General features: G+C 41.0%; 1 protein-coding gene across 2 annotated transcripts; it reads left to right on the forward strand.

The window, feature by feature from the left end:
- The first annotated feature begins 806 nt into the window (after nucleotides 1-806).
- LOC117743051 (sodium/potassium/calcium exchanger 3) lies at nucleotides 807-22,276 on the forward strand. Of its 2 annotated transcripts, XM_034550785.1 has the most exons (17): nucleotides 807-1,353; nucleotides 7,242-7,352; nucleotides 13,714-13,790; nucleotides 13,939-14,013; nucleotides 14,120-14,204; nucleotides 14,551-14,654; nucleotides 14,742-14,816; nucleotides 14,924-14,949; nucleotides 16,278-16,331; nucleotides 16,437-16,579; nucleotides 16,791-16,954; nucleotides 17,043-17,313; nucleotides 17,492-17,658; nucleotides 18,267-18,381; nucleotides 18,500-18,612; nucleotides 18,758-18,823; nucleotides 19,213-22,276. In XM_034550785.1, exons 1-17 carry the CDS (start codon nucleotides 1,251-1,253, stop codon nucleotides 19,321-19,323), a joined length of 1,860 nt encoding a protein of 619 aa, XP_034406676.1. In that variant the 5' UTR covers nucleotides 807-1,250; the 3' UTR covers nucleotides 19,324-22,276. The 2 variants fall into 2 exon arrangements, with proteins under 2 accessions (XP_034406676.1, XP_034406677.1); XM_034550786.1 differs by lacking the exons at nucleotides 807-1,353; nucleotides 7,242-7,352 and adding an exon at nucleotides 13,437-13,467.
- The last annotated feature ends 131 nt before the right edge of the window (nucleotides 22,277-22,407 follow it).

Raw genomic sequence — 22,407 nt, forward strand, 5'->3', positions numbered from 1 at the left:
GTTTGTGTACTTTTTTGGAACTTTCTTGGAATCTGGCTGGGTGGATTATTAGCAGACAGGGCTGGAAGGTCTCCATGTGACAAGCAGTCTGTGGGCACTCCCCTTACTTTTAGCATTTATATGTAGTAATAATTCAAGAGCTGGAGATGAAGAAAGAAGACAAAGAAAAGGAAAAAAATAAGAGAAACCCCCTGTATTAGTGGCAAAACCATCCCTTTCATATTGTTTTTTCTGACCTCTCGGACCATCTCAACTAAAACCAAAGTGTCCCATGTGCTCCCTGTGGGTATCCCTGCATCCCCATTACTCACGCTTAGCACCTGATACCAGGTTGCGTTGGGGCTGCTGTCACACTGGCTGGTACCGGTGTAAAGCTGGTGAATCAGACTAAATGCTCGACACGCTGTTCCGCTGGTCGACAGATGGTGGCGGTAAGACGCAGAGAAGGCGTCGCACTGCCTCCACAAAGGAAGAGAAGAAGAACACTGTGTTTCTTATTTGTTTGTTTTTTTGTTTCTTCCCAAATGTTTTATTTTACTCGACATGATTCTGGTAAGAAACACGAATGCAAATGTAGCCCAACTTTTAAATGATGTAATGCATTTGATCACGGTGCCCCGTGTGAGTTCCAGTCCACCTTTCACTGCCCTTAATTAGCGGGACCAGGTGTGTTTATCCAATCAAGCGTCTCTCAGGTGACACGTGTAGTGCATTGTGGGGGCAGTGATTGGCCCCACTGTTAAACGCTACTTACAGTGAGTGTGCGCGTGTGTTTGCACGTGGGAGTTTGCATCTCATCAAGTGTCGCCGCCTAGTGGCGAGAGAGAGAGAGAGAGAGAGAGAGAGAGAGAAAGAAAGAAAGAGAGAAAGAGAGAGAAAGAAAGAAAGAGAGAAAGAGAGAGAGAAAGAGAGAGAGAGAGAGAGAGAGAGAGCGCATGTCGCCTCCTGTTGCTGCGCCTCACTGTGGGATCTGCTGTCGACCTTTCAGCCCGTTCACATGAACGCAGAAAGCTTCTCTCCGCGTTTCCTCGCTATGTTCGACCCGGAGGTTTCGGCGGAGTGAGCCAGCACAGCGTCTGCTCTGAGTCTGGAGGGGGAAACCTGGCTTGTGCTTAAGGAGATTTATTTTTATTTTTTGACACAACTTGGCGTGTGTTACTGCCGGAGCTGTTTGTTTGCTGGGAAAGTGTGAAACAAGTGTCAGCAAGAGAGCAACACATGTTTTTGGTGGAAATGCGGCCGTCTGAAGTATGAGAGCAGCAGCGAGGCACCGGCGGCCCTTCCAGCGGTTCTGCTGCTGTGGAGTCGGGCTGCTCGCTGTCATTTGGCTCGCACAGGTCATCCAGGCACCAGGTGAGACCTTAATATAGACTGCACGCGCCTGCGTGCGTGCACAATAATTATAGTCCTATGGACCTTCTTTGATTCACACTGGAAAATTGCGATTGTATCAACATAAAAAACAGAATCGAAAACATCCCCACGCACGAATAAATCTACAGTGTGCACAAAGTGAATGCAGCTATAAGGAGCCCACATTTTAGATTTAGACTACAAATATAAAGGGAACCAATATAAAGGAAAGGAAATGGTTAAAAACATTTTACTCTAATGCATTACAAAACAGATCCATATCAATCTGTTGTCTCAATAAAGAGCTAACTCGTTAGACATTTAACTGTAGTTTGGTGCTGCATTCTCCATCAACAACTAGCAGAGTTAAAATGGACATTATTCTAAAATTTGATTGTCTGAAGAAAGAAGGCAGCTGCAGAAGTCGAGTACAATTAAGATTACTGTCCAGCAATGTGCCATGTTTAAGGCCAAATATTGTTAAGTACAAACAGTGCTGCATGTCAGACAGCTGAATTACTCTTCTAAATATTTAAATCAGTCTCCAACATGTTCAGCCTCTGTCCCTCTGGCCATGATTCACTCCCCTTCCAATGCAGGAAGGTGACAGTTTGTTGATTACATAAAGCAGACAGAGATTGTGGTTTAAATCCAATCACTGGGGATCAGTTCAGTTATGGGTTATTGCAGCTTGACTATGGTTATTTCACCCTAATCTCAGCAGAATATGATGCATCTCATAGACTGCCCGCCCTTTTTAATTCATGCCTCTTCCCAGGTTGTGATTGTAGCTAAGAATGTGTTTTTCATTTGCCCGAATAAATTGTTGTTAAATGTAGATAATCTATTTGTACATTTATTGTATTTGTCTTGGATTGTTTACAGTGAATTTAATTTAAAACATTAAAATCATCCCTTCTATAACAGTATGAACCGTTCCCAGTCACATCACTATCCATAAATATATATAGTGTGGTTCTTCGTTAAATTTTACAATGTCTCATTTTGCAGCAGTGCACCGAAAGGCAATCTCCCCTTAGCTCATTATTCTCTCATCACCTTTGCTGATGTTGTCACACACACACACACACACACACACACACACACACACACACACACACACACACACACACACACACACACACACACATTCATCAGCAGCAGCTTCAGCACTGACAGCGTCATTCTCTCTCATCCTGTGTGCATTATTATAACGTTATTATGAATGAGTGAACTTTGTTTCAGGGGTGAAAACAGATTTACATTTAGGTTTCACCCGAGTGTTGCAGCCCGGTCCTTCATGGAAGAGTGTCCTGGTGAATGAGCCGTGTCATTAATATTTATACTTCACCTTTAAATTATGAGTGTGCCAACAGCCAGAAGAGGTTTTTTGAACTGAGATCAAGGCCGCTCAACTTAAACCATATAAAAGCACGGGGCAAGACATGTGGTCTGCTGTTAGTAATGGCCACAGGCACGTTACTCTCGCAATGCTTGGAAAATATCACACATACTGTCGCATCCTGAATACCACTGCTAGTAGAGCCATTTATGGATGTGCTAGTCCAACAGTCTGGATCAATATCGGTCTAATTCTGACAAAAACATTGTATTTGTTATCGGAAAAATATTTGCAATAATGCCACCAGCTTGATGAAAAATGTATGTATTATGATGGCGTTGGAGTCTCCAGGAAGAACACTTTTGCAGCAGCAACACACATTGTTTGAAGCAATTAATGAATTAAACAAAATGACCTACTATTTTCCAATGTTTGCAAACGTAGGAAATTGATTCTCAACTGAACCTTTCAAGCCTCATAGACAACATAACAAGATAGCTGTCCCTCGTCTGTACAAGCAAGTGGTGGATTCCTTTCCAAACATTTATAAATCACAGCAGCAGTGCGTCTAACAGCTGACACATAATGACCCCCTGTGTGTCCCAAGTTATGTCTGACACCACACTGAACAGACGTAAGTTTAGTGTTGATTGAAAAGGTTTCATAGTTGCGTCGCTCACAAAACGGTTTCCATTACGATAAAAACGACTCGCTATTCAACAGTTAAGCAGATACTGAACCTGCAATAAATAATTGTTTTGGGTCACTTGGGCGGGGGGGGCTTTGAAATATACATATTCTCTTTTTAAAGTTGATATAGCTATCGTGTGTATATAAACTGTTGCTTATGTACACATGCAACAAAGCAACATCAGAATAGCATCCTTTGGAGTCGTGGTTTTTTTTCCTCCTGATGAATGGCAGTATAACAATCGCTCTCTTTTTTTAGCTGCTGTCGGTCACGACAGGAAACAAAGGTTGAAGAGAGTTGAGACTAAACTTAAAATAGAAAATAAAGAAACTAGCTTAAACGCGCCAAATGGTTCGTAGAGTTGAGAGGAACAGCAGAGTTAGGGGATGATTCTCTGTAGGATTCACTTGCTAGTTGCCATGTGTATCATAGTGTAGAATTAGACACCCCTCCCCCCTTTGGCACCATCTAATGGGCATCCATCCACCCAGGGAGTGACACATTGCATCAATTTGACTCATCTTTCTACAAAATTAAAATGCCACCAGAATAATTTGGGAAATTGGTTACATGAAAGTTTTAGTGTTTAGAGAAGACATTCTATATTACTGGGTCTCTATTTACACAATTGTATTGGGAAAGTTGAATCAAGCCATAATATCTGTTTCCAAAAAGGGAAAGAATCGTAGGAAGTGGATCAAACATACAGTCGGATATTTATAGAACTGTGGTTTAGCATTTGAGACCAAATCAAATTTTCATCAGCTCTGTTGACTGCAACATGACACTTACTAAATATTCCATCTGAATGTCTGACTGGAGGACTGCAGTGTTATCTACGTGGAAATGGCGCTCCGTGTTGGACTGAAATCCAAATGTTATTTTTTATAAAGTAATATCCATAGACTCCGGTTTCAGAGGCAGCCAATGCGTATCCGCATTGCCACTATTGAGGATTTTACGGTCTGATACATTTGCTAACAGGCTGCAGTCCTGTCCTGTGGACGCAGTGTTTGGGGTAAGACCTCAGGAAGCCGGTCTTTCCAGTCGATGTGTTATTGACGGGATCAAATGTCTTGTTTCTGCTAAAGAAGGAGGCAACACTGGTGTGTCCTTCCTGAGGGGAGCAGATGATGGTGTATGGCTTCAGACATTCATGTTTTAAATAAAGAGTTAGTCTTCCAGGTCTTATAAAAATCAAATGGGTGCTGTACAATGATTTACAGCAGTGACAGCATTTGATCCGTGTTCATCCTGTGTTGCAACAAGATTAATTCTTGCATTTTGAATTATTTGCTGCCTGAATACAAAACAAAATCATGAATAAATGTCCCAAAGTAAGCATTTGGCTTGGAGGTTCCCCAAAGTCTGCATATTTATACTGTTGTGTAGAGAGAGGAATTATGAATGATTGTATTTACACTTACTATGCTGCACTCAACCAAGTGTTTATGTTGAGGCATGTGACAGCAGGATTAAAATATTTCCATACAAACTCCACATTTCTGTAACCTCTTTCCAGGATATATTTACATTTTAGGCCTTTAGCAGATACTCTTATCTAGAAGAACAACCACAGTTACAGTAAAGTTAGTTTAAACACCTGGATCACTAAGACTTTAAGCAACTTCAATGCAAGGCTCAGGGTCTGTTTTTTATAACAGCAAAGGTAGGCCGCCTAAAGCACTTTTGTGAAATTAAACCATAGCAGTTGTTTAGGCTGTCATCTACAAATATTGTTGTTAATCATACTGATCAAGACGAGAGAAGCCAAGACCTGGGTGGCTCACCACCTCAGCTAAACACTGTCCAGCGTTAGCGACTCCAGAACCCCCGAGATAAAAAGGCTAAATAAGGAAGCAAAAGAGTCAATCTAACTTTCAGAATGACAATCATGGGAGACAAGTATCCCTATGCAAGCATAGAGAATAAGGACTTAAAAGTATTTTTAAAAAGGGCAAGACACACAGACTTTGAGATTGGGAGCATTTCGATTGGCTCTCAATAGCTCTCAACATGACGACTCCTGAGCTGGCAGCCCGTAGCTAACGATGCTAATAGCACTAACACTACAAATGAAGGCCTAGTACTGTCAGAGTTAGCAGTGTTTACCTGAGGGGGAACCAGAGGGGGGGTACTACACTTCAGCTACAACACTGGCGGTGCCGTGGCAGCGTTGGAGCTGTAACCGCCGTATGAGTGCAGTGCAGAGCGGCGGCCGTGAGCTAGCCAGTGGGGCCCGCTCGCATGCACAAACCAAAACAAAGCACAGAGAAGCTACGATTACAACACACCGAGGGAGTGCGACGTCATTCTCTGTTCAGGGAAACGTTACTCTATCTTTATATGGCAAATAGTTATTTGCTGCTATAGTAATGCTCTGAATGTCATATACAGCTCCTATATAATGATAATTTCTTAGACTAATCGATTAAACATGTTCTTCACAAGTTCCAAGAGCCCAATGGGATTCAAAGCTTCAATTAGCTTTTTTGTTCACGAACAATCCAAAACCCCATCAATTACAAGAACACAACCAGAGAATGTTTGCCGTTTTTGCGAGATTACTTCTACAATTAATCAGATTTTCTAGCATTTACCTAATCAGTGGACCATTTTTGCAGTTTTTAATTGACATGTTGTTTGATAAGATTATCTTGAGTTAATAAAATCAGAATCTGTAAAAGAACTAGAATCTGCATCCATTTTTTTATCCATCCTGTTTCCATCTCTCCGTTTTCTAATGAGATGTGGTTTAGGTGCTAGAAATTTCTCCCAGTTACGGTGGGAACATGGTGCAGAGCCATCTGTGGCAGAAACCATTTGAATTTCATACGAGTCGAGCTCCTCTTGATGCCTCAACATGAAAGCCTTCACGCCTGCTCTCAGCCATGACCGCTGCCCTTGTGAAATGGGCTCATTGAGCTGTAAGGTACAAAGGAACTCCACAATGCCTGGCAATCACAAAATGCTCCAGACACAAAACCCATACTGCCTTCGAAATAAAAGGACAGTTTGTAGTACAGAGCGTAATAATAATAACCGACTCACTATCTTCTTTGCAATAGTGGAAAGATCTCTGTGGGTGATCTCTTTTTTTCCGTAGGAGAGATGAGACGGATATATCTGTGGGGAGTTCCTCGCCTGTCGTCGTGGTAAAAACTGAAACACACACAGAGAATAGCTATCTAAGAATGAAATACAGTGCTGAAATACCCACCGTAAAGATCTCGGTGCTGATGGCTTGGGACAGCTGACCGCAGCATGGAGGGAATTACTGAACGTGCTGCTATCTACGAGAGCCAGAAACATGAAACCACAGTCTGTTGAGTTGTCGTTCGAGACAAATACCCAGAAATAGCTTCTTTGTTTATTAAATTCAGTCAGATGTTCTTTGAAAAAATGGTTCAGCAACGATAATAAAAATCACCTTTGAGGATTAGCTGCTTTTGGGGGTTTATACTTTTGATCGGACAAAACATAAACTTGTACTCTTGAAACTGTGATGGACTTTTTTTCATGTGTTTTATTAGAATAATAACTTATTTTATTGATTAATCTTTGGGAAAATAGTGAAAGTTTCCTAAAGCCAAATGTGATGTCTTGTTTTGTCTCTCCGGTTTCGTTCATATAACAAAATACTGACGTTTTTGCTTTAAAAAATTTTAGATCATTTTTTATTGTGTGTCAACCGATTGTTTCAGCTCTACACTTTACTGACTAAACGATTAAGCAAACTGAAGAATAGCTAATAATGAAAAACCACAGTCTGTCCTGAAGTCACAGCACAGATGGGTAGGTCTTGGACTCTGAGGGCGCTTTTGCACTAAAATGACTGGTGTTATTTTGCAACAGAGACGCAGTCTTCTGGGTTCGGGCCGGGCGTGAACGGTGGGGAGCAGCGATGGACTCGCCGGCTGATGCAGGAGAAGTCAGACAACCAGAGCGAGGATCAGCCTCGAGCAGGTGAGTCACTCTTCTTTACCTGGATAAATGGACTGTCTGCAACACTTCTCATTCAGTGTAGGGGGGCGATAGGGATAACATCTTCTATCCCAGTGTGTGAAGACATTTATGCATTGTGATATTTTACATTCGATCAACATTAAGAAAACTTGGATAACAGACGAGAATGTTTTTTCTGATGATCAATTTTTGACATGGTCCTATAGGTGGATATAGTTTGTGGTGTTGTTGAATTGTATTGCGTTATACAGTATAATTATAATAATAATAATACTACTAATAATAGGTGGTTGGACAAAATAATTGCAACACCTGACATACATAATATATTTATAAATAATAATGCAGTACATTATATCATCACATTACCCATGCCCACATGTTCAGCTGAGTGTTTACGGTGTTTGGAATTGCTCACACAAGACCATGACAGCTGCATTGCGTTGGTGAAGTAAATTTGTACGCGTCGTGTTTTGAAAATGTCGGGAGTCCAAAGAGAGGTGTGTGTGTGTGTGTGTGTGTGTGTGTGTCTGTGTGTGTTATGTAGTAAACAAGAAAGGCCAGAGAGATTTCTGCCTCTACCCTGCAGGTGAACTGAAAGGTCATTTGGCATTGTGTCAGTTGTCAGGACTGTGTCGTCCCTGTCGACAGACTCAAGGAGACAGATGGAGAGGAGGCTGCCAGAGTGAAAGTCAGATTAGATTTTTGAAGGTAGTCTGTCTGGTGCCAAATTACCTTCCATTGCTTCCTGAATAGTTTGCTCAGATTCAAACTGCTGCTTATTATCACTGAGACAGGCAGCCAATCGATGGCCATAATGAGACCTCTATTCCTGTGGTTCCAGGCAGATTTGCTCACTGGCTGACATGAGCCGCATTCATCAAAGCTGACATAGTTATTATTAAAAATTTAGATCGGAGAGGAAATCTCTTTTTTTGTTGTGTGAGGAGAATAGCAAAGATACCATTAAAGAAAACGGCTGCACAATGAAATATATTTTGCCTTACTGACAGAGTACAATTCTGTATCTTCACATCATTTGCATTTACTCTTTGGTGGAGTTAATAATAGGCTGTCAGTCACAATGTTGTATTGTAGAGCATCCAAATTTCTCTGGAAAATATTAGCATAACTTACATCTGGCACTGGCTCTTCTTCCGTATGCACGGCTTGACTGAAAAATTGTTTTACTCAATAGTATATACAATTGTTTATATATTTTACAGGTGTAGACTTTTTACATTTGATCACCAAACCATAAATCTCTAAGCCTTTATTCATCTTTTTGGTTTTTTTCTCTTCAATCTTTAATAGATATATGATGAACAGTTCCAGCTCCTGATAATCTTATCTGGAAAATATATTCCACAGCTCAGTGGTATCGCAAGTTATTCATTGGTTATATGTTTAGAGAGCTTACGTATTGAGAGGTGCACGAACACGGACTCTGTGACAATTGGTCGGGCACTTGTAATAAATTCCCGTGATTTGTTTCCACCCTTGAGAGAGAAAATGAGACTTAGTGTCTCTCTGTACTAATGCTCCATTTGCTCTATTCAGCCATTTGTGTTTTCTTCCCGATAACACACTCAACCTTTTATTGAGTCCTGGCTGCAAACAGACCTTCATTATCTCTTCCAAAGACACAAGTGTGCTGCAGGTGGATGCTTCACTGTAGTAATACACTGGAGACAAGCAGGCGAACAAAGGGCTGCACAGGTAGTCTCAGACACACCAGTGAGCGCGGCTCCAGGCTCAGGTTGCCGCCCACTTCCTCAGCAGGCCGTCTGACAGTGATTACATAATCTGTGGTGTGATTAAAAAGCCTGCCCTGGACCTCGGGGGGATATTATCTTGGGGATTGCACAGTAACGTCCAGCCCCAGGCTGTCTTTCTCTCTTTTCATCCCTCCACTGCTTAACAAGATGGAGATGGTGTGAGCCGCCTTCAGCTGACAAGCGTCGGAGACCATTGTTGCTAGGCAACTGTATGCAAAATTTTGAAACTCAGACAATTCTGTCTTTCAAGCATTAAAGTCCAAAGGACTAAAAATAGACCGTGAGGAGAGGGGTTGGGAGTGAATGTAAATTAAGTAAATGGCTCATGCTGTGTGTGTCGTCGAGGCTTGTTGTGTTGTTTATTTTGGCAAGCGAAACAGACGGCTGAAAATAGTATTTTTCCACAGCCATGTTTTAGGGGCTTTTGGGAGGAGAGAAGAGAAGCTGGCAGATAATCTTACAGAAAGTGTCTTCAAATGGTCTTGATCTTTTATTCAGATGCCACACAAAGCAAACCGCTATTAACGGTTGCAAAGTTTTAATCAGAATTATGTTCACTCTTTTTCACTCTCTGTCCACAACAAGGCAGAGTGTGAGGCTTATCATGAAACTCCCCACAAAATCTTGATTGTCACTAAAGAGAAGATATTTAGCCGCTCCCTCTGACTTCATCTTTCATTTCCTCACCCAACAAGTGGATGGAGATTATGATGGATGGATGATGTATGATCACGTCCGTCACACCGGTGTAACACGCTGTTTCGTGTTTGTATTGATGGGCGAGGTGGTTGGTGCGGTTTGAAGCCCCGCCATCGTTTCATCATAGTCGCATTTAAACTGCCTCAAAGGAAAGCAAATCAAAGACCAAATGCATAATTTAATTTACATTAAACACCTGGATGAAATATTAATTTTTTGATTCCTCGTGAAAAATGGTGTGTGTATGGGTGCATGTGTGAGAGAGTGCGAGTGCTCCATAACCTCGGCTTGGTTGATGCGTGATGCGTCGATGCCGCAGCTTGACTCCAGGATGCCCTGCTGACTCCCAGATCGATAACATTACTCTGCCCCTTCATTCAGCTCCCATGATGCAGCTGGTTGACTCCCCACATCAGCACGGCTTTCCCTGAGTGCAGATTTGACTTATTGTCTTCTGAAGAATTTTCTCTTGACCTTTTTATATGTGAAAAATAAATCTGCAGCACAGGCTCTATTGATCTGCACTCAGATACAATACACACATAAGAACTAATCTGTAATCTGAAGCACCGAGCAACCATAACAGTGCATCATAATCAACAGAAAACTGACCCTTTTTAGTAATAACGCTGTATTTGCTACGAAGACTTAAGACTAAAATGATCTGTCATTCTGAGGTGGTCAAAAGGACATCAAACTAAACCAGCAGGATTAATGCCCGGCTTCAGTATGAAATAGGCAACAGTGTTTTATTATTGCTATAAATGCTGTAGCTAAAAGCTAATAAACTTTTATATAGCAGAGTCAGACACTCAGTTTGTTAGTTTAATAGCAGATGCATTAGGGGTAGATTTACACTTTGCTTCTTGACAAACAGTGTCTCATTTTAACATGTGCCTCCTGGCTTTTATAATGCTGCAGAGTTAATATTTAAAATAGTGGTTCAGTGTCCTTTTTTCCACAACAGAGTCGTTCTCTGTTATAATTCCTCACTGTCTTTGTGTTGCTTCACAGCATAAATCTACCATACATGCTCAATAACAAGTATACAATAAGTAAATCCATCATTTAGTCTCAGATATCTCAACAGAATGACTGAATAGTAAATTCATAATGCACACACGTGATGTTTCATTCATTGATCTTCTTGACTAAGAAAAGAAGAAAGAATTTCTCATCCAGCGCTGTCTTGGTCTGCTTTGTTAACTGTTGGCCCGCATTTCATCATTTAACCTCAATACACTTAGTATTTAAATACCTAACTCCCCATTTGTACATGTGCACACAGTTGATAGTACTGTATGCATCATGATGCCTTTTTGACATTTGCATTTCATGCATTTTCCCGTGAGACCTTTTATTTCATTCATTTTTGTGGGGAAAAGTCTGACAATTTATTGCTGATGAACCCAAAAGATCTCCTGATATCTTTCCACACAATGGTCTAATTCAGATCTCCATCTGTCAAGAGTAGACCACTGACCCATTGTTCTGCACATCTTTTAATTAGTTTTGGATCTGCTTTAATCCTCAGGTGCACCCATAGTCCAACCGTAAGCACCTTAAACACACACTCACTCATTTAGATGTCACATACAACTTCACAGGTAACCTTGAAGCTGACTAGATCAAAGTGTTGCCTCCGCTGAAGTGTGAAGAAATCATCACACAACCTCAATATTATGTTAAATTAAGTGATCTGTTTTAGATGAATGGAGTTTGAACTTAACTGTACACTTACAAATAGACTAAATTATGAACGAAACGCCTTTCATTGATTGTCAACTTTGATCAGTGATTCAACCGGTGTATTAAAGCTTCACCTTTTCTCTCTCTGTGATGTCCTTCATGTTTTATAGCAGCAGTTAATGTGCAATAAATGTGCGATAGTTGAAGAAATGTATGGAGCTTATTACTTATTACAGGATGATCAGTTTTAGAGCACTTCAGCTTGTTTAGGAATACATCAAAGATATGTGAGCTGCTGTGAACTGGATCAGAGGTGAAAGCATTTCATGATTCTGGCTTCAGAAAGACAGCAAGCACAGAGCGAAGTGATGTGAAAAGGTCTGAGTGCAGAGGCTTGTGTTGTCAGAGTAACGGCACATCAATGCAGCTCGACATCTGATTACAAAACTACTCACTTCATCAAGCTGATGGCACATCTGGCTTAAATCCCCGATTTTGGGAAGTTGCAGATGTGCAATCATCTTGAACCCGGGTGATTCAATTTTTGGTGTTGTGTTGTGAAATCACGCCATCGGACATTCCTGTCCATTAGCCTTCAGTAAACCCGTAAGCTGAGACATGCTGCGTATCTCTATGCTGATTCTGCCCTCCCTCACTCTCTCAGACCTCTCCTGAGGGTTTGTGAGGAAAAATACATATTTTTAGACCTTACAGGCAAGAGCTGCTGTCACTTCTCTTTTTTTTCATTTTTCATAAACCCTAACCATGGGAAACAAATATTCACCTCCCCCTTTCTCACTGTTCAGTCAATTGCCTTTCCTTTGGCTTCCTACTGCCACCCATCCAAAAAAAAAGAAAAGAAAGGCTGCTCCCAGGGAGAGGGTTGCCATAGCAACTGCCTTCACCAGAGCAACTCCTCAAAGCATCCATCTGAGGTACATGTTGCAGCCCTCGGTTTCTACCGACAGAATAACCTGAGAGTTTATGTTTCGGGGGCAAAAAGGACACTGGAAGGCTTCCAGGGCTGCGAGACGGGAAGAAGGTGAAAGAAACGAAGCCATAGAGGGAGCACAGATGTCCAGCAGCTGATCAGCTTGACAGGCCGCTTGAGAAGAAGGACACAGTGCAGCATTCTGGCTGTTTCTGTCATGCCATAAGATGACAAAGTTTACATGCTAAGCCTCTCGTAATTTAGCAGATGAGCCCTGCCCTGCAATCGCAGCTGGCACAGAGAAAATAGGCTTTGTCCTCTAAGAAAGGAGGAAAAAAAGACACTGCCAACCTTCATGAAAACTCACTTCTACTTTGGTCCTTTTGAAAATGATTTGCAAGAAGCATTTTATGGCACAACAAGCAGGCAGGCAGTGCTGCACTCTGGCACAGACACGGACGTGTAAACATCACGCACAAACATTTACATTTTCTAACTGAACATAGCCAAATTACTGTCCCCTCCTTGGGACCATATGGCCGCCTCCACTCACTCTGACTCTTGAGTGTCAAAGATCAAATCTCATATCCCCGACCACAAGGGACCCTCTCTTAATCCATGGTCTGTTGTTCAGTCTCCATGCATCATGACGGCGGCACTGTGCTTATTGTGTGCTTGCCGACCCACTGTTGTCTCACACAGCAGAAGAGCTATTAATAGCTCCATGCTCCCCAGTAGTTTGAATTCACCAGCTCGGCTGGAGTTGTGAATTGGAGCTGAAAGGCTAGGGAATAGAAGGAAGCTAGGCTTGGAAGCTTCGAACATTTTTTTCTCTTTTAAACTCGAGAAAGGACAGGAAGCAGCTGCCAGTTTCACTTCCTGTCTCACTCTTCACTGCAAGACGAACAGTGTGTCCCCATGATGTTATCGTGGGTTGTACCGCGTCTGAAAGAAATGGTGTCTAAAATGAAGACACACAGGGAGATGACACCAATTTGAAATCCCGGTTGTCCTCATTGTTAAGTACAAATCAATGCCCCAAGGTCAAAGGACGGTTTATAAGTTAAATTTAAGTTCAATCATCATTGCATCACAGACTATTTGTCCCTGTGATTTCTACTCGTGTTTGCATTTCTTTTGTTGAATTGATGTCAACATAGCATATAGCCCATTTCATTATGCTTGCAGGCTCTTTTTGAGTGGAAAAATAAATCAACGTAGGAAAATATGTGTGTATACAAATATCATGTCTATCCCTCCGCAGCCATTCACGAGTTTCCAGAGGACATCTTTACCAAGGAGCAGAGGAAGAAGGGGGCTGTTTGTCTGCATGCACTCTGTGTGAGTATGTCACACAATAGTTGCTGAAAAACTGCAGAAGCCAACATGTGTTACAAACCAAGACCTACATAGCTAATTAATGTCATTAAAAGGCAGGTTATGCATGTGTCGCTCCACTCTCTTATCTGTGCTCAACTGTGCTGTCCAGGCCATCTACATGTTCTACGCTCTGGCCATCGTCTGTGACGACTACTTTGTCCCTTCCCTCGAGAAGATATCCGAGGTGAGAAAAGGGCACCGACCCGTCATCAGATATCATTTTCTTAGTTTAGTATTTGATTATTCTCATTTTATTCTGAGCTTTTTTTGTTTTTGTTTTTATGTTTCAGAACCTGCAGCTCAGTGAAGATGTGGCTGGGGCGACATTTATGGCGGCAGGCAGCTCTGCTCCAGAGCTTTTTACCTCTCTCATTGGTTAGTAGCTCAGCCAATCACGACCAAGTACCAGATGTGGCAGTTTTGAGAAAGCATGCAAAAATGCATGTGTTCGTCACATTTTAACATGTAACATTTGAAGACATTGAAAGTGTTCACAGCCTCTGCAGTGCCACAATCATCCAGGAGATGTCAGCAGAGTCTAATTAATCAACTTTAAAAGGGTTTTCCTTATTTTTAAGTATTTTTTTTTTAGATGCGTTTCTGTGTGTAACAAAAAAAACTAAGAAATCTGATCTAATCTGAATTCGAAACAAAGCCAGATACCAAATGCAAAGGTCTGATGTCCTCTCCTCCCATCTGTCTCTGTGTCGCCCACTCTCAGCCGTTTTTATCACCAAAGGAGACGTTGGAGTCGGCACGATTGTCGGCTCTGCCGTCTTCAACATCCTGGTCATCATTGGCCTGTGTGGGATCTTTGCAGGCCAGGTAGGAAAAAGCGTATACAATATCTTGCCTGCAGTTGTTCCCGGGTGAAGGAACACTGACATGTATGACTATATTTTGTCTCCACAGACGGTGGTTTTGACGTGGTGGTCGCTTTTCAGAGATTCCTCCTACTACATCCTCTCTGTACTGACTCTCATCATGGTGAGATTTGCTGGTTGGTGCTTTTGAGTCAAAATAATCAGTTATTGTGTGTAAACCTTCTACACCTCCACATTGTGTTTTAAAGAATCCTTTTTCCCCCTCTTTAGGTGATCTATGATGCCACAGTTGTCTGGTGAGTTTCTACAGCAGGTATCTGTTTTCATACCGACCCCCTCACGCTCTGATTGGTGTCAACAACCTCCCGCTCAAAATGCCTGTTATTACAATCACTAAGATTAGGGTGTCAACGAGGTTAATAAATGGTTGTGGAACATGTTCAATTAATTTGGTTCCTGATTTGTACACGACAATAATGATCACATCTGAATATGTATTTCGAGTCGGCTCATTTCAGTCAGCTGAGTTGACGAAGAACAAGCAATTTAAAAATCTGCAACAATAAATTGTGTGAGGTCATTACTGTCATCACACACATGATCAGTTATTTGGAGCTTAGCTGTTAGATACATTTATGTTGTGTTGCTTTTCCTTCTTAACAGGCTAATTTGGTGCTTTTGATGCGTTCTTAGCTTGCTGTCTTGTATATTTGACCCTGATGAAGGTCACATGCCGAAGCGCTTTGATCTAAATAGTAAAGTTGTTCCATATCCTACAACACATGCTGGCGTTTTGACCTTTTCCCTTTTCAGTGCCACTTGGAAGCAAGGGAAGTTGTGCTAGAAGCCTCCACTGTTTTATCAGTCAACCTGATGCCTTTTGTAAAACAGAAAGTCCTTCCACTGTTGAATGTGTCAGTGGTTTTAATGAAAAAGCAGATTTATTCATGGCCTTAATGTGTGTTGTAGGTGTGGTTCATTAGTGATATATGGCAAGCTGTTTATTGAATCGTAGTGTGCCAAGCCAACCTGGCCTATTTCACTTCACCACTGTCCTTCTGAATATACGTTGTAAGATTTGTATCCCAGCTCATTTCACTGCAGTCTCCCAATATGAGATATGTGTGCACAGCAGTGTCTATCCAGGCTGAGCGGACCAGCTGTAGCTGAGCAGCAAAGGTCGATGCATTTTCAGGAGTACACAATTGTGTTGGGAAGCATTTCTCTATCACATTTATTGCTCTTGACCAAATGAGCAACAATCAAAGTTATAGTTCAGAAAAAAGGTGCCTATTATTAATTGTTTAGCATTCAAAAACTCAATCTGTGTTCGCTGTGGTTTGATTAGATTTTACTTTACAATTAAAAAGATATTTCATTATTTTAACAATTAATTTATCTTTGTTTCTTTTCTAAGAAATGTCATGCTCCATAATTTAGATCATGAATATTTAAAAGTGAATTATATTTCATACATTCATATTGTTTTAAATCATTACAGACAACCCTGCCATTACAGCATTATTAAAGAAAGACTAAATGTTAACTTACTATATTATTTGTTATATTATATGTTTACTTACAGTGCAACACAAGACTAACGCATATATTACTTGCTTTGCAGGTGGGAGTCGCTGCTTCTCATGACTATGTATGTAATCTACATAATAATCATGAAGTAAGTAACAGTCTAAATCCTCATCTCTCCACACTTGTCTTACTGAGGACAAACCGGTTATGGTATCTGTAAATATAGACAGACGATATGTTTGCGTGGTTGTAGGTTCAACTCTCAGCTTCTGGCGTTCACGACGCGCCAGCTCAGGAGCGCCGGGCCGTGCTGCCTCGGATCAGAGAATCACAGAGACAACAAGATGGGAGACGATGCCTCTGCTTGCAATACCTCCATAGTGCTTCTTAACAAAGGTCAGAAGAAGTTTGAATAGTCTTCTCATCTTCACTGCTGTGGGTCTGTTATCTCACTGTCACAGTTTGTGAGATAACAGTGAGACAATAACCGTGAGATAACAGTGTTATTACAGTGTTATCTCACAGAAAGTATATATGAACTTTCCGTTCATATATAAACGGAAAGTTATTTGTCATGCGTTTGATCTCTTCAACAACTTTTCCCCAGGCCAAGCCAATGGTCATGAGTCCCCTCCGGTCATGGTGGATGAGCTTCTCATCCTCAACCCCCACAAACTGTCCTTCTCTGACGCTGGCCTGCGCATCATGATCACCCCCCACTTCTCTCCCCGCACCAGGCTCTCCATGGCAGGACGCATGCTCATCAGTGAGGTATTCATTCGATGCACATGTAAAGCACGTGACACACTTTTCTCGGAGCTGTAAGAACGAAATCAAACTTCCTGTTCTCCTCTCGTAGAGACAGAGGCTGATCGAGAGTTCAAAGAATCAGCGGGATGGCGAAGCCGGCCCGGGGTCACAAGGGGGATCAACCAGTAACAGTCTGAAGAGGACGGGCTCCTGCTGTCTGGAGAACGGAGGCAGAAGACCTGGGGTAGGAGACGCAGAGTCAGGAGACAAGTCAGGAGACAAGCTAGGAGACAAGCTAGGAGACAAGCTAGGAGTTGAGGTGGGCCAGACAGAGGAAGAGGAGGATGACTATGGGATTTTCAGCCCTGTGCGCGTACCAGGTGAGGAAGATCCTGCACTGTTAACAGACGTGAAGTGCAAATAAGATTAAACCTGTTTTTTACATTTTTTTATTGTTTTCTTTTTGATGTTGAAGCTAATGATGTTGACAAAGGTCCTTGACATTCTTGCTGTCTTGACTATCCTTGGCCCTCCTGACTGACTTCCTGCTCCTCACAGGAAGCTGCTGTGCGCGGGTGACATGGTTGATCAAGTGGCCTCTGGGCCTCCTGCTCTACTGCACTGTGCCTAATTGTATTCTGCCACGCTGGCACCGCTGGTTCATGGTCACCTTTGTGGCCTCCACCCTGTGGATTGCTGTCTTCTCCTACCTCATGGTGTGGATGGTAAGACTGCAATAAAAAATGACCAAAACAAATGATCACAGAGGTGGCTGTTGGTTAATGCTGGACCCGAATATTCAACTGTTAGGTATTTGTTTGTTATTTTTGGGATTCAGATGTATATTTTTAGTTTTTTTATTAACCCCTCGTGATAAAAAACATCAAATATTTAGCAAATATTTTGTTATTCAATAAGAAATAATACAAACAACAGTACTGTAGAATAAAGGAATCCTTAAAATGAAATGCTTTTAATTAAACCGAAAGACACTTTCAGCCGAGAACACATCAGAGAGACGAGCCAGGGGGGGGGGCTCGCAAATTAACCTTTTGAGGGACATTGACACTTGGTCACCAGAGAGATGAGGAGACGGTGAGCGCAGACAGAGGTGTGTGTGTTTGTGTTCACCATTCACACAATGCATGAAAACAGCATTCGCGGACCCATCGTGACACATTGTGTTCGGGAGAAGATGAATTGTGCTGTGACTTACTTTGTCACTACATTAAGTTTCAGAGCCAATTACAATGGTATTTAGGGCAATGCAGTGATAGTTAACATCATGCTTTGAACTCTTTACATAAAATGTGTGTCCTAATGTTTCCATCAGGTCACCATCATCAGTTTCACTCTCGACATCCCAGACTACATCATGGGTATAACCTTCCTGGCAGCAGGGACCAGTGTGCCAGACTGCATGGCAAGTCTGATTGTAGCTCGACAAGGTAAAAAAGCCTCGGAAACCTTGTGAGGCTGAATCTCCAATTCCAAGTTCTAGATTAGATTATAGTCTCTCTTTGTGGTGCAAGTGCTTCAATTCAGCCTTTCTCCATCTCTTTTTAGGCATGGGGGACATGGCGGTGTCTAACTCCATAGGCAGCAATATCTTTGACATCCTGCTGGGTTTGGGTTTCCCCTGGGCTTTGCGTACCCTTGTGGTGGAGCACGGATCATCAGTATGCATACACTTTATACAATACCAATCTCTTTCTCTTTTTCCTGATGTCTGCATGTGTTTGAGAGGGCTATCAAAACCAAGAGTTTGGGTTCTCCCTTCTGCTAAATAGTCGTAAAGTTGTGACACTTTTTTTCCCCCCATAGGTCCCCATAAATAATAAGGGACTTGTGTATTCAGTCGTCCTGCTGCTGGCATCCGTGTTTCTAACGGTAAGTTTTTATATCTGTTGTCGGTATGCAAAATTAATCAGGAAAAGGAGTTGTTTCTGTACATGGTGAGCTGTTTACAGCTTTGTGCACAAGCAAGAGGCCACACATTTTAATGAATGCAGGTTAAAGGGACAGTACGCTTAAAATGAATACCACTTGATATATAGTTACTGGATTTATTTACCCTCAGATATTGACATTGGCCTCAAATATACAGTATCAGTCTGGCTTTACGACATGCCCACTCATACATTTCTCCAAAACAGAATGAATGCGTTGACAATAACTACCTGCCTTATGATAAATGCTGTGGTCTCTCAAAACATTGGAAAAGGTTGTATTCCAGGTGAATGTGTGTGTCTCTTCCTCACCACTGTCTCTGCTGTCAGGTGATGTGTGTTCATCTGAACCACTGGAGGCTGGATCGCCGGCTGGGTCTGGGTCTGTTGTTTCTCTATGCCATCTTCCTGCTCTGCTCCATCTTCTTCGGGCAGATGTGAGGCCTTAAGGTCAAAGGTCAACCCTGTCGGTGAACATGATGAGTATCTACCTTTCTACCACACGTCCTCTTTCCTGAAGCCGAAAAGGAGAGGCCACTTTGTTGTGTTCCTTGTGAGAGTTTCTGTGCACCTCTGGAGGCGATCTGTACACATGCAACTACACAACACACTAAAGTCTTTTATCAAGAGCACAATTGTATTCTCCCTGTTGTGCAGTGCAGTTTTTAAAGTATCAAATTGGGTGACTTACCAACATATGTAATGACATGGCAGATGGAAGTAGCAGGCTTGTGAAGCAGGAAGGGACACCAACAATGTGTCGTCACTATTTGTATTAAAGCCAAGCCATTCAAATTGTAGATCTACACTCATTTGAAAAAGAGTCTTGCTGGCTGTCACTACACTTCTTTTCATCTTTTAAATGTACTATCCTATTTTTAATTTTCATGCTCTGAAAGTAATATCAAAGAGTAATTAATTAGTTGATTTCATCAACAACACAGCATGTTATTTATTATAGGGATTATATACCCATTGGTTTCTGTTGGTGAGGCGTGTTCAATAGTGTGAAATCAAACACTTTGAGACTGTGAAGCCGACTGCTGCACTTGTGATTGACAGTAAGGGAAATGAGACACGAGCCAACGCAGATCCTACTGGACGACAGTACAGAGAACAGGATGTGTAACAAACGGCTGACATCCTTGTGGTGAAACTGGATATTGTCTTAATTTGAAGAAACAAACAAAGTTGCCTCAAGGATTTAGGGAATATGCTGAGGAGTGTTCAACCTTTGACCTCCAGCTGTTTCTCTCTGCACTTTTCACAGATGTTAACCAATGGTACTTTAATCTGCCATGTCATGCTTGGAACTATTTTTCAAGATAATAATCAGCAGATTAAAATGGGTCCATTGGCCTTAGAATGAACACCCTTGTATGTTTTGGATGTCCAACGTGTCCCATTAGTGTGGAGATATTTACATGCATTCAAATGTAGCAGGCGGCACTGAATTACAGCAAAGAACCTCTGAACAGATCGTGAGGTACTTTTCTCCTACAATAAAGGACACCACGTATGTGTGAGTAGACATTTAGAATTTAAACATCGATATGAAAATGCACATTATTGTGAAAATATTTTGACGATTTTGCCTAACTACTTATAAGCAAGTATTGGTACAGCTTAATGTACGTACAGAGATTAATTTAGTATTACAGTATTTTTAGAGTTCTTATTACTATGAAATCTAATATATAATATACGTCTATGAGTGTCACAATCTTTGACTTTGAGTGCAGGTTAGTTATAATACGTCACGTTTAGGTACGACAATCGATGTTTGTATTGTTTCTTGTACATTTTATGAGATTATTTAACTTTGGTGGAACATTTTTACTCTGATAAGGAAAGAAGCAGCACGTTACATATTCACAAATAATGTATTTGTTTGTGTGTGGTATGGCTAATAATGCTGTATATTCTATATTTGTATATACCTGCTGCTCTGCTCCTCTGTCCTTTTTTATAAGATCCTTCGGAAAGCCCAACAATTTGGGCACGTTCAGATAATTAGATGAATTCAAGACTAAATGTTCCACCAAAGGGAACTGAGCCATTTTTTTGGTCTTTTTTCCAAATGGCTTTATTATTATTACTATTATTATCATTGTCTACTTGACAACACTTTTTACTGTTTGTAAATGTTGAATAATTGACAGTTTTACAATATTGAATGTCCAACAGAGACTAGTTTTGTGATGTTTTTGATATATTTAAAAGAAAATACATAATGTAAGCCTACTTGTGAATTATTGTAACAGAATGAATGCATTTTGTCAGATTGTTTAGTTGAATATGAAGGCTGTCATATCAGACTAGCACTTGTTATGAATTGTATTGCAGTTGTCTTAAAATATGTTCATCACTAAGATCTTTTATTTCAGTATTGATTCATTGGCAACCATAATTCATGCAAGGGAAGACACATAAAATGAAGCTCCCGTTTACACGTTTTAAATTTAATTTAAAAGAACAAAATAATTTTAAAATGTTTTAAATAATGATTAGAATAGAATAAATTGTCCCTAAATAATCTGTAAATCATAATTTAGGTTTACATACTTTTTTCCTTCTTTCAACTACGGTTTAAAAAGTATAGTTGATTTAAACATATTTTATCATATCTGTTTAAATGTCATGCCAAGAGGTTTTGTACTAGATGATTCTTAATAATGGGGTTTTAGTGCAACAGATGCACTGTTAAAATGTTGGAGGCAAAAGAAATGTGATAATTATCCGATAAATGCCTGTATCCTAAACATAAAAGCTACACTTTGACACTCGTGGGTAACTTGTTACAATGCCTGCTTGTCCAGGAAAAAAAGGCTGAAACTATTAGTTGTGAAATTGTTTAGTTGATCAGTAGAAAATAAATCGACAACTAATCTGTTCATCGGTAAATGGTTTAAATCTTTGTTCATGCAGAACTGTAATTTGCAGCGTCGCAAATTTGCTCTTAGATTAATTTTTGCATTTGTGAGAGAATGGCACTCTCCATGTCCTCGCCATCGTCATCCTTGTTATACAGCCACAACCATCATTATTAACGATTGTGTTTCCAGGAGATGATTTACAGCAGCTTGTGATGCTACTTTGTGCTTTCACTCAGCTGTCAGTGGTCTTTTCTGTAAACGCCTGTATTCAGATGTAATAATAATAATCTCAATAACCTAGTCATCGCTATTGAGAGACGCAACGGCACCAAAGCAAACAGTTGGACTCCAGTACTTGTTGTGGTTCCACGACTCAAAGAATGTTCTCTTTATTCTGCTGTGATGTTGGGAGGTAGTGGCTGTTTTAGAGTTGAAATGCTGTATCACTTAGAGGTCGTATTGGATCATAGAAGACTGTTGTATCTTGAGACCAATAAATAACGTGCAATAACAATTTATCTCTTTCACCTGTTATTTTCTGTAGGTTGCAGTGATGGTGGATGTATGGAATCATTAGAAAAAGGATATTGTTTAGTCTGTGATAGCCATCTGACCTCAGAGCCACGTGTGAGTCCTAACCGGTTCACAT

This window comes from Cyclopterus lumpus, chromosome 14, assembly GCF_009769545.1.
Source record: "Cyclopterus lumpus isolate fCycLum1 chromosome 14, fCycLum1.pri, whole genome shotgun sequence".
Taxonomy (NCBI): domain Eukaryota; kingdom Metazoa; phylum Chordata; class Actinopteri; order Perciformes; family Cyclopteridae; genus Cyclopterus; species Cyclopterus lumpus.